Source organism: Tinamus guttatus, unplaced genomic scaffold, assembly GCF_059628265.1.
Source record: "Tinamus guttatus ecotype Peru unplaced genomic scaffold, ASM5962826v1 Tinamus_guttatus_pri_ptg000089l, whole genome shotgun sequence".
Classification (NCBI taxonomy): Eukaryota; Metazoa; Chordata; class Aves; order Tinamiformes; family Tinamidae; genus Tinamus; species Tinamus guttatus.
This window is the reverse complement of record NW_028288623.1, coordinates 4,201,031-4,213,668: the sequence shown is the minus strand read 5'-3', so window position 1 is coordinate 4,213,668 and position 12,638 is coordinate 4,201,031. Positions and strand designations below refer to the sequence as shown.

At 47.9% G+C, this 12,638-nt stretch overlaps 1 protein-coding gene across 1 annotated transcript in view; it reads left to right on the top strand.

Annotated features, from left to right (window-relative positions):
- LRP4 (LDL receptor related protein 4) overlaps positions 1-12,638 on the top strand; it is a 78,576-nt gene that overhangs the window by 46,949 nt on the left and 18,989 nt on the right. The window contains exons 3-11 of the mRNA XM_088520422.1: positions 4,081-4,197; positions 5,258-5,371; positions 5,840-5,956; positions 8,495-8,623; positions 8,959-9,078; positions 9,206-9,331; positions 11,553-11,678; positions 12,143-12,277; positions 12,446-12,571. Of these exons, the coding sequence (XP_088376548.1) occupies positions 4,081-4,197; positions 5,258-5,371; positions 5,840-5,956; positions 8,495-8,623; positions 8,959-9,078; positions 9,206-9,331; positions 11,553-11,678; positions 12,143-12,277; positions 12,446-12,571 (1,110 nt within the window). The remainder of the gene's footprint in view (positions 1-4,080; positions 4,198-5,257; positions 5,372-5,839; positions 5,957-8,494; positions 8,624-8,958; positions 9,079-9,205; positions 9,332-11,552; positions 11,679-12,142; positions 12,278-12,445; positions 12,572-12,638) is intronic.

Below are 12,638 nucleotides of genomic sequence, written 5' to 3'. Positions count from 1 at the left end.
CAGCATGACCATGTTGAGGGATGAGCTCAGGGAAATGGTTGGAAGTTCAAAGGCCTTTTTGTGTCGTTTACTGTCAGTTGACAAATGCACTCTCTTGGGCTGGCCAGTTTGATCTTCCTGCAGAGCCCCCCTTCCTTGCACTTGTTCCCCACACGGTGACTCGGCTCTGCAGAGCTGGATTTCTTGCTGCCCTTCCCTGTGTTCAGCTGGCCTCAGCTGCGGCCTAGGACCGGCCTTTGCTCAGCTCTTCCAGGAACGCGTTGCGTTTCTGCACAGATGTGGAGATCTGGCTGGAAGTGAGTGGGGAAGGGGCATGAGGTTTAGCTGTGAGTACCACTGTGTTCCCTAATCCTGCTGCGAGTAGTAGCAAGAATATTATGAACATGTTAGGGCAAGAATATTTTAGGGCACTCTGTGATTACTTTCTCATCAGTGAGGGCACTGCCTATGAAGAACTTGCAGCTTTCCTGGGGAAGAAAATGAATATCCTTTATTTTTACATGAGGGGAAAACGGAGCTAGAGAGACAGGGCTGTGCAAGAGTTGATAACCAAAGCTGGGAAGAGAACATGAGGGTTCTGCTGGCCAGTTAACACAGTTTGTCCAGAAGGATCTTACTCCTTCTCTGGCAACGGAAGAGCCTGACAGAAGTTCTTACTGCTAACTTTGTACTGTCAAGTACCTTCCTTCTGACCAGAGGAGGATGGGCATGGAGTTGCGGCTTTTGAAACTTTTAAAAGCAGTAAAATGCTCTTGTCAAATGTGTAGCTATTCCATGATGTTATGACAAAATGGTGGAGGTTAGCTGAATCTTACACTGTGTGTTTTCCTAAGTGGAACTTTTCAACTTTTGAATTTCCTCCTAACTTTTGTATTTCCAAACAGATTGTTTGGACATATTTGAAACAGCACTAAGCATTAACCCTGGACTAGTGTTATGCCCTCAGCTTTAACTCCCTATGAGTGTAACTCATCAAACTATGAAGTGATAAATGACCAACAGAAGAGCTGAATAATATTAATAATTCAGACATAAAGGGCTTCTGTGAAACCAAATTCAGAGCTAAACGTATTCAGAGCTAAAAGGAAATGCAGGGATGTTTCAGTGTAGACAGTTTACTCCTTAACAGCAAGAAGGGGTTGTGGATTAGGAGTGGGAAGAGGAGGTTAGGGAGGAACTTTACCGGTATGAAAACTGTTCCTGGAATCTCTTGCATTTTCCTTCAAAGCATCTGTTTCTGAGTGTTATTAGATTCAGATTAGTGGTTTACATGGATCACTGGCCTGATCTCATTGGCAGTTTGTATACTCTGTGAAATTTCAGGCTTTGTTCGTTATTTTTTTGTCTTAAGTTGGATTTGTGAGTGTTTTTTGTTTTTGTTTTTCCTCTAAAGGAGAGCTCCTGTTGAGGGGGATTTATCTTCCCCCCCGGTGTTGTCTGGGCTGGCACACGCTGTCTGCAGGGGTGGGAATTGGGTCCTTCTTTGTATGTGGCAGTTTGTGCCCTGCTCTCTTCACCCTGCGCCCCCCTCCCCTGCTCTTGAAGCTCCATTTTTCGTATTTAGGGAGAGTATGAAATTGGCTGAACTGCTCCCTGGAGGGGTGGAATTTCATTTTGCGCTGTTACCTCATGAAGAGATGCAGCAGTTCAATGGGATAATGGTGTCAGCTCCGAACCAGTGCTAATGTCCTAACCCTCTGGGAGCCACAAGAATTCTCCCCTGGAGAGTCAGCATGCAAATTCCCTTCGAGGCGGCTCCTGTGCAGTCCTTTGGTGATTAGTCACGCTGGGACTGGGGAGAACAGGCAGAAAAGCACATGCTGGGGGGGATGGTCTCAGGCCTGAAGCTGCAGATGAGGCCAGGAAAGATTTGTTCAGTGTGCGACGTATGGAAGTTGCTCTTGGGGTAGAGAGGGCTCATCTGAGAGACTGACACTCTGAATCCAAAAATCAGTTGTGGTTTTGTTTGGAAGCAGTTTGGGAACTATAGTATTTTCCCCTTCTGTCTGCCCTGGGGAAGCAGGCAAGGTTCTTCTCATTTCAATGTGGCTGAACTGGGATGCCAAGAGAAAACTCTGTGCAGGCAAATGGCTCAGCAGTCGCAAGACCTGAGTGCTATCAGATCTGTGGTACACAAATAAAGATTTATGTGCCTCTCTCTTTATCCTGTTCCTATCATGAAGACATGTGTCTGCATTGGGCATCCTGGAGGTGATAGGAAGGGTTTTTCCCCAAGAACCAGTCCCAGATTGGATATGTTGTGACCCAGTAGCATTCAGCGCTCTGTGCAGTGCCCCTCTGTCTGATCACCAAAAAGATGATATTTCTCTGCTTTGCAGGATGCTTTTACTTCATTTTTTTTCTCTCACATATCTTCTCCAAAGGATATATAAGGTGAAAGCAGAACAGTTGTCACTTCACAGAATGGTTGAAGTTGGCAGGGGCCTCTAGGGATCATCTAGTCCAACCCCCCTGCTCCATCAGGGACACCTAGAGCACGTGGCACAGGGTGGCATCCAGGTGGGTTTGGAAGATCTCCGGAGAAGGAGACTCCACAGCCTCTCTGGGCAGCCTGTTCCAGGGCTCTGTCACCCCTACAGTAAAGAAGTTCTTCCTCACATGGAGATGAAACTTCCTATGTTTCCAACTTGTACCCATTATCCCTTGTCCTGTCACTGGCCACCACAGAGAAGAGGTGCACCCTTGCACTGTGTAGTCTCAGGTGTACAGAAATACTTTACCCAGTAAAGAGAGTGAGACATTACTCTATTGCAAGAAACTGCTGAGAAGATAATCCCAATTGGTTATGAGGAAAAGGAAAAGAATGTGTCTGTTAGAGCACGTCTAGGCTTAACTGCTCTGGTATGTTCTCAGCATGGGAGGCTTTGAGGACAGGCCGTTTACCACAGGTCCTCCAGCATTTCTTCTGAAGAGCTGGGTGTGATTCTGCATCACCTCGTCCATGCTGCTTTCCCAGGACATTGGCAGAAACCTTGGGCTCAGGGGAAGTGAAGGGTTGAGGAAGCTACAAAGGCTGCAAATGTTCCTATTTGCTCTCCTTATGAAATCCTCCCTGCCTGTGTGGCTGCTGTCCTCACCTTCTTTGGCCCCTCCTGCCCATCCCCCTGTGCGTTCCCACCTCCGGGATCGTGTTGGCAGGGAAGCAGCAGGAGCAGAGCAGAGCCTGGTGACAGATGGGAGGTGCCGTCAGCAGGCTGGGCTGGGATGAAAGGGGTTCAGGCACTCGCCCCTGGAGCCCGCTCCGCTCCGCGCCGCGGGGCTGGGTCGCGCTCTGCGGGAGGCGCCTGTCAGGAGCGGAGCCCTGCGCAGCCGGCAGCGCTCGAGAGCGTCACCCTCCCGGGGCCGAGCGGCCCTCTGGTCTGCGAGGGGAAGGCCGAGGCTCACGCTGCCCCTTGAATTCCAGCTGTGGGGCTTCAGGCCTCTTTGAAGGCAGGGCAGCTGTGGTTCCACTCGATTGCCAGCAGACTCCCATATGCAATGTCCCATACCTGTCCCCTTTCCCTGCCCCTCCTGGAGACCTGTAGCAGGGTTTGGGTTGCTGTGCCTGTACCTGGGGCATAGCAAACTGCCCTCAGCAGTGAATTCCTGCCTCTGAGCTTCGCCTTATGCATGCTTCAGTCATCCCTGCTGATCTGTGGCACGTGCCTTGGAAAACGCTGCACCCAAACCCGTTGCTTCTCACAGTTCCTCACTTGTACACTGGGTAGGAGCAGGAGGGCAGACCACAACGGGAAGCACATGGCAAAAGGTTGATAATGTATTTTTGCTCATTATAAAAACAAGTCCAGTTATGGGATAATAACAGGCTGGAAAGAAACTCAGTGGGGAATTGTGGCTGCTACTTTGTAGTGGAAAGGTCAGCGATTCTCTTGGGGGAAGAGACTGCCGGGCTGCTGACCTGTCCTGGCCCCCCTCTGAGGCATGGCTTTTCCTGATGACTCAAAATTTCACATCTTTGTTTCTAAGAGGTGTAGCTCCTCTCCTTGGGGAGGGAAGGGACTTCCCTCACGGGAAGGAAGCTGGCTGCAGCTCGAGTGAGGTATTTCTTTGCTGTTGCAGTGCTGCCCACTTGCTCCCCCTTGGACTTCCACTGCGACAACGGGAAGTGTATCCGCCGTTCGTGGGTCTGCGACGGAGACAACGACTGCGAGGACGATTCTGATGAGCAGGATTGCCGTAAGTCGTCTCCCTAGCGGCGGGTAGGGAGATTGGTGCCTGCCTGTCATAGCTGGGGAAAGTTAACTCTTTGTCCTAAGAATGTGAGGATTTATCTGTTTCTTTGGTCCTTTCACTGCAGAAGCTATATTGTGCCTCTGGCAGAGGTGACTGCCTGACGTCTCAAAGCAGGGAGACCCTCCTCCCTTGACACCTGGCTTTGCTCTTCAGCTCTATGGCCTGGGGGAGGGGATGCCTCTCCGTCCAGCTGGAGAACAGTTTATACCCTGCAGCCTGGTAGTTAATGTCCCATGAAGCACTTTCCCAAGCTGTTCATGTGCACTCCTGCCTGTGGAAACGCCTAACCCCTTCCAACCAAACTGCCTGTCTGGCTGACTTCCTGTGGCTTCAGGTTCCACTGTCTGACTCTGCTGTGCAGAGCTCTCCGTAGCCTCCTTGCCCTTCGGACAGAGCTCCCTGCGGGAAGGTGTCTGCATAGAGATGGGTCAGCCTGTAAGCTGATGGTCTGCCGTGATCTGAGGCCCAACTCAAAAACACCTGCTCTGGCAGGCCATTAGTTGTGGACACACCTGTGGCTACTGTGTTGCCTGTAAAGCTGGCTAAAATAGAGAGAGTTCTGCCTGTGCTATCTGAATTCAGCCACATCGTTCCCCTTTGTGCCGAGGATAAGGGTTACTTGTGGTTGGCTTTCATTAGCAAAGAGTGTTCAAGGATGCAACTTCCCTTTCTTGCAACAAATCAGCCTGTGTGTCCTTGGCAGCACGTGCCAGAGAACCAGATTGTTATGTAGCACTTGAGCTTCAGCTTCTCTGAGACTGCACTGGTTGCTAGGGCTGGCATCAGACTGCAGTTAGGAGCAGAACTGTTTGCTGTTTGGTGGAGATGGTTGTAGCTATTCAACAGACATTGCTCTGCAGCCCTTGAATTCTGCAAAAGGTGTGTGTGTGGTACTCCAGAGTGGGCCTGGTAGAGGAGCCGTGTATCAAGAAAAGAAAACTTTTGTCGATGAAGTATTATATCTTGTCTGGCCTGTGGCTTATTCTCCACTGTGTCCCTGCAGCGCCACGGGAATGCGAGGAAGATGAATTCTCGTGTCAGAATGGATACTGCATCCGCAGCTTGTGGCACTGCGATGGTGATAATGACTGTGGTGACAACAGCGATGAACAGTGTGGTGAGTAAGGTGGCCCTGACAATGCCAGGAGGGCAGTGTCAGCCACCTGCCCTGTCAGCCCTTACAAAGGGCTTGCACAGACTCCTGCCCAGACAGTTTTTGATACCCTTTAGCAGAGTGAGGGCTCACAGCTGGCCTGTCTGGGCTGACCTTGTGGGATATTCCCTTCCCATAGATAGCTGCTCGTGATCTGAGGCTGTGGCTCACCTACCTCAAAAAAATCACTTGAGACTTATTACTCCTTGACATGGTATTGTGAATTCCCATGGATTCCTTCTGAATCCGTCACTCTGCGCAAGCTAAATGAACACTGGTGGGTTTGCTTAGATACTGCATGGTATGGGCATGCTAAATTTAATGAGCAGCCTTATTGTTCAAGGGTTTCCCAAGAGCCTCAGAAGTGTGGAGCAGTCATTTCCTGGAAACACAGAGAAAAGTCAGGGCTTGGTTTGCATTGTGTCTCAGCAGATATGAGAAAGTGCTCTGAGAAGGAGTTCCGCTGCAGTGATGGCAGCTGCATAGCTGAGCACTGGTTCTGTGATGGTGACACAGACTGCAAGGATGGCTCAGATGAAGAGAACTGCCGTAAGTGTCTTCTTTGCTTTGTAACCACAGGAAATAGCCCTCTGGACTTGCCACTGTCTTGGTATTTGGCATGTTTTCCACAGAAGAGATCAGAAATGGGTTAGTCCTGCCTGTGCTGGCAGCTCTGCTATCATCTGTTGTCTGTCTCAGAGGGCACAAGAGGATGATACGTGGAAGTACTTGGACTGCTCCTAGCTGCTTCCCCCTTGCTTCCCAAGGCAGCGTGACCCTGAGCCAGAGCCGAGAGCTTACGCTTTAGTGAATACAACTCTGCGTTAAACCATGATGGAGGGCCTGGGGGAAGAGGAGAAGAAGATTCCCTTCTTTATCATCTTGTCTAATTCCTAGAAGTTCTTGAGGAACTCTGCCCGCTGACAGCATCCTCAGGGGGGCTGCACGTGCCCAGCTCCTGCCGCGAGGGCTGCCTGCCGTGCTGGCCTCTCTACTCGAATGCGCTTCTCGGGGTTCAGTCCAATGAGGACCAGTAGGACGAGTGAGCTGGAAGCTGGTTCAGCTGATGGGGATGGGAGCAGGGGGTGCTGTGAGAGCCCACAACAGTTGCTGCAAGGCTGCAAAGAGGGGACACAAAACAAGTGGGACAGGAGCTTAAAATTGTCCCTTACTAACTGGCACAGCCTCCCTCCCATTTCCCTGAGCAGCAGTTGGTGTCTGTGGAAGTTGCAGCAGCCCCTTCCCCCACGCTGCTCTCAAAGGCATTTTGCAGGATTTGTTCTAGATAGCAGGAAACTTCAAAAGGCTCCGGGAGGGGGATCAGGGCCGCCAGCTCCTGAAGGGCAGGGGGAGTGGATGCATGGGGGAGTTGTCTTTTATCTCTCCAGATAATGAGAACTGGCAGGGAGCCAAAGGCTGCAAACATTTCTAAGCCAGGAAAGGGCTCTGAGAGGAAGGCAGCCTCGCACCGTCTGCTCTCCTCCTCTCTCCTTTCTCACTCCCTTGCCTGCCACTTCCCTCCAGGCCATGAATTACCCTGGAGAAGGGAGAGGGGATGTTTCAACCTTGTCCATAAGGTGGTGTGGAGATGGCTAGAATTGGTGCCCCTGTCTCTATCCCCTCCCCTGGCATGCTTCTCGGATCCTGACTGGCTATTTTTTTTCTACTCTGTAAGGTATTTCAAGTATAGGCACTTTGTTTAGAAGCTCAGTTTGGCTGCCTCCCTCTCTTATTTTACCATTTTCTGTGTGGTTGCCATCTTTATCTCCAGTCCTGCCTTTTTGCCCTTCTAGGGCAAGGGACTACATGCAGTTCTTATTTTTTTGTTAGTGGTGGTGCTGTTTGTTTTCTTTTGTTGTTACAGTTGAATAACACTAAAAGGCCTAGTAATGTATACCTCACCAAAGGAATCTGTAAGGTGTGTTTGGGTCTTCTGCAAAAGAAAATGAAGTCAATGACTCAAATTCTCCTTCAGTATCTGCCCCTGGATATTGGCTGAACAGGAGCTCTGTGCTGCTTGCCTGCTGCCTCTGCCACTGCTTGAGGTCGGAGATGCAGGCATGGTTCGTGTCCCAGGCTCTGGCAGTCTTGTCTTTTTTTTTTTTTCATCCTTCCTTCCTTTATTTTTTAATTTATATTTTATTTCTTAAATGTATTATTTGAGCTCCTTGGCTGAAGGCAGAGTGTCTATACCTGAAAATAACAATAAGTTCTCTGGACAGTATGAGAAGAGATGGCAGTTTCTGTCACGTGAGGCTTGGATATTTTTCATTGCTTTCCACTAGTGTACTGCTGAAGAGAGAACAGTGGGGAAATCCTTGACCGGATTTGCTGGCCTCTGCACAGGGTCACCTTTCTGGCAGTGCTCCTTGCTGATAAGGCACAGTTTGTTTTGGTGACATCTGGAGAGGAAAGGGAAGGGTAAAATCTCAGACAAGTACAAACCTGGGCACCTTGATGCTCACTTCCTTTGCTCTTCATATGTTTATTTTATTATGGTTTTAAAGGAATTGTTCCTTTATATTTCTATATTTTGATGTTGCATTCTGACATATCTCAATCCTTAATGTAGAGCTACACCAAAAAAAAAACTTTATTTTTTCCTTCTTTTTTTATATGCCTTTTGAAGTGTAATAAACAACTTAAAGTTTTCCAGAGGGCATGAAGCCATAGTATCTTTAATGTAAGAAGGAAGAAGGTGACACTCCTGGATCCTTTTCTTGCTTTACCATCACCCTCTTCTTTCTGCATAGTTGCTCCTTCTTCTACTCTAATGGCTCTCAGAAAGTTTGTAGAGTAACATCATATGCAAGTTTTTTTTGTTGTTTGTTTGTTTGTTTTTATTGTTGTGGGTTGACTGAGCAGCTGTCTTGATATAAAAGTTTAAACCGTCCCCCAGCTAATCAGAAACAATATTCAAATTCCTCTCTGTAAGACAGGTAACACAGAAGTATGCAGCAGTAGTTAGTAATTTTGACCATTTTTGCAGTGGATGCTTGCTAGTTTGTTACTAGATTGAAGAAGGTAATATCTAAACTGGATTGTGCTCTGTCAGCTCTGATCTGTTTCCTGTTATTCCCTTGGTAGCATCAGATGTTCCAGCTGCCACGTGCAGCTTGGAGGAGTTCCAGTGTGCATATGGACGCTGCATCTTGGACATCTACCACTGTGATGGAGATGATGACTGTGGGGACTGGTCTGATGAATCTGATTGCTGTGAGTACACGGTGACATGCTTGTCCAAGTACCTGACTTGCAAATTTAGAAGGATCTGGCACTGCTTGGAGGAAGGGTTACTGTGTAGACAGCTGTCTAGTGGTAATACACAAACCAGCTCTTTCATTTCTTTATTTTCTAATGCAGGAATGTGAGAATGTTGGTGAGAGTTGTTGTGTGGTCAGGGCACTTTTATATACAGGAACTGAAGCCATTCCCAAGAGGGGCTTATTTAGGACCAGGTTCCATGACAGCAAATCGCAAGAGTGGCGCTGAGGGATTTTTGAGATGTTTCATTCTGAATTTGCTCTTTGTATTCTTTACCATCTCTGTAGCATCTCACCAGCCGTGTCGCTCCGGGGAGTTCATGTGCAACAGTGGCTTGTGCATTAATGCTGGCTGGAGGTGTGATGGAGACTTCGACTGTGATGACCAGTCAGATGAGAGAAACTGCAGTGAGTGCTGGGGACTGGTGGGAGTGTTCTGCTTCTGTAGATGCAAGACTGTGTGTGGGAGCATTAGTTTTGGATCAGGTCTCTTCTGATCCTCCTTGTTTATGTAGTTGTCTCTTTGGTCCCTCAGCTACATCGATGTGCACTGCTGACCAGTTCCGCTGTAAATCAGGGCGCTGTGTCCGTCTATCCTGGCGTTGTGATGGGGAAGATGACTGCTCAGACAACAGCGATGAGGAGAACTGTGAGAACACAGGTTTGGCCTGCTGCATTGCTGTTTTTAGCTAATGATTCCTTCTTGGAGGTAATAGGTAGTGGAGTCTCCTGGATTACTCAATTGAGTTCAGCCTGAACTTTCCATGTTTCTCAGTGCACAAGATCTCTAGCCTCTTGTCTACACTTGCAGACAGGTCCAGGTCTGTGCGCTTAAGCTAACTTAAATAGTGGAGTTAATAAGTTAAATAGTAGATCCTTGTATCTTCCTCTTCTGTCTCCACACCATGACTGTTCTGTCACCACATAAGTCTGAGGCAATTCCATTCAGACTTTGAAACACTAACTGTGTGAAATTGCTACCTATGTCTAATGGACTGAGTTTAATTTGTGCCTTCCCAAAAGTTTGAGATAGCTTTAATGCTGCCATATGAATTTGCCAAGTGATTCTATAAGGGAATAGAATCAAAAAGGACATTTAATAACAGTGAAAGAGCTTTAAAAACAAAGGGAGCCAGCCACCTTCAGGCATTTGCTCAGCCCTCTCTCCTTTCTAGCAATCATCTCGCAGACAGCCTTTTATATAATGGTAGATATGGAGAAGAAAAGGGTTTCAACATATCCTAGTATTGTGATAACCCTCAGGGAATGTCTGGAGTCTTCCATTTTCCTTAGCTCCTCCAGGATGTCTGAAGGCCTTGCTGAGGCAAGGTTAGTGAGTTCCTCCCAATTGAGCAGAGCCCAGGTACTCATACTGACAGTTCTAGATCAGTGAGTTTTAGTTGGTTTAAATGTGACAAAAGAGATTCATAAAACTGTGTCCATTCTTTGGGCCTGTTGGAGATGGGATAGTGACTCTTGCACAAAGAAAGACGAGCTCAGAGGCCCTGGAGAGGCACACTTTGTAGTAATTTGAGAGCTGCTGCTCTACATCTGTCAGCTGTCATGAACACCACGTGCAGGAGTGCTGATCCTGAAAGCAGCAATTGCACTAACAGGCAGGGTGGTAACCCTGTTGTCCTCATCCTGTTAAACAAGGTATTGAAAACAAACATTGAGGAAGAGTTGCAGCCCAGAGGCCTAATCAAACATGCAGAGTCTCTGAAATTTGAAGAGAAAAAAAAAGGGGGGGGGCGGGGGGAGGATAAAAATGGTGGGTAAAAGAGTGGGTAACTGAGTTTCCAGTCTTAGCAGAATGCATCCTGCCTCATCTGTTGAGAAACAGTGCACTGTGTCAGTGTCTGTAGCATGGGTTTAATAACTTTTGTCATCTCTGATATTTTTATCGTGCACAGTGATAAAATTCCTAGGGTAGTAGGAAATCAGCTCAAGTAAGGATATTTATGGTCATTATAACAAATGAGATTTAATTTTGGAATCCTTCATGTAAACCACTTATCTGCTGAGAAGTGAATTCATGTGATTTGTTTTTGTTCGCAGTCAGTGGGTCTGTTGGTTCTTACTATTTTGCTTAATCTCACAGCTGCCTTTTTCTATGCAGCTTACCAGCCCTCTGCCAATCTGTTTTTTTTTTGTTTGTTTGTTTGGTTGTTGTTGTTGTTTTTCATGTGTGTAAGATAGCTGTGTTACTGTGTTGTGTTCCTAGGATTATCAGAGTGTGATGATTTAGAAATCACTAAACAGTGATTTCTGTGCAGTTGTCACTGAAGACACATATTGGCAGAGTCCCTACAAACAGTATTACTTTACTTACAAGAATACTCTGTAGAGTCTCCCTGCTTGAAGCAGAAGTTGAAGTGTGTAGCTCATGTGTGAAATCCTGTTCCTGAGCTCACATTTCAAGGATGCATATAAATCCCATTCCAAGTCCGTCACAGTGCGGTTAGGATTGGAAAAGACACTCATTCCTAGGCAGGTTTAAGATCCATAGCCATGCTAGGATGGCATCTCGGATGATTAAAGTCAGAAACTGGCTCCTCTCTAACATGCTGAGGAGGGTTGTGGAATCTGGAACCAAAGGGAGTTAAGCCAGGGCCTTCCAGTCATTCCGAGAGAAACTAAATAGCTGAACTTCCTGATAAAGCAACATTATCCTCAGTCTGAAGGAGAGTTTGCAGGCCTCTGAATCAGCATAAAGATAGGATGATCAGTGAGGAGTGCAAGATGAGCTGAACCCAAGGAAAGAAGACCACTGATTTGTGGCTATAATGATTGTAACAAATCTTGGAAAGATGCTGCATCCTTTTCTGACAGTTGTTCTGTCAGGTGTCCTGTGTGCTCAGTTCTTCCTTCCTGAACTGCAGGAACCCCGCAGTGTGCCCCAGACCAGTTCCTGTGTGAGAATGGGCGCTGCATTGGCCAGAGGAAGCTGTGCAATGGTGCAAATGATTGTGGAGACGGCAGCGATGAGAGCCCGCATCAAAACTGCCGTAAGTCTTCCAAGTCCTGTCTTAAACATCGTCAGAGGCGGAGTCAGTCTGGTGTTGCTGAGGGATATGTTTAGGGAAGGAAGCTCGGAGTGCAGTAATGGGAGAGTATGGCTTGAAAACTGAGGAAAATGACTTCTTTGGTGGTTTTGCCAATTACAGACTGCAGAGAGGGAACAATGGGAAAAAATAGGCTGTCAGATGTAGAGGTTTGTTTGCAGAGACAGTGAATCCCCAGACTTGTTGTTCCATGCTCCATTGTCCAAGTATCAGCTGGGGCAGATGGCCTTGGGCTGTGGACTTCCAGGGAGCGTTATGACTGAGACAGGGCAGCTTCCGTCACCACCTCTGCCTTTTCCCTGTAACTCAGCCTGTTCTGAGGGGCGGCTGCTGTCCTAACAGCTGAGGACACAGGCAGCTGCCTTGAGAATCCAGCTTGGTTATCTTCACACCTGCTACTGTCACAGGTCCACGAACAGGAGAGGAAAACTGCAATATCAACAATGGTGGCTGTGCTCAGAAGTGCCAGATGGTGCGAGGGATGGTACAGTGCACCTGCCACACAGGCTACAGGCTCCTGGAAGATGGCCGGTCCTGCCAAGGTGGGTTTTTGGAGCAGTAGCTTCCTCCCTGCTGCTTTGATTTGCTTGGAGATAATGGCTGTGATAGAGTGTAAATCACATCATGAAAGCAGAAGCAAGCTCTCGGTGGTGTTTCCTGGCATGCCGATGGTGTAAGAGTAACTTTGTCCCCTTGTCTGCAACGTGCAGATGTCAATGAATGTGCGGAGGAGGGTTACTGCAGCCAAGGCTGCACCAACAGTGAAGGAGGCTTCCAGTGCTGGTGCGAGCAAGGCTACGAGCTGCGGCCTGACAAGCGTAGCTGCAAAGCTTTAGGTAAAGAGGAATTCAGCCTTTTGTATATCCATGTGTGTCTGTCCAGCTCCCATCATTTTACCTCTAA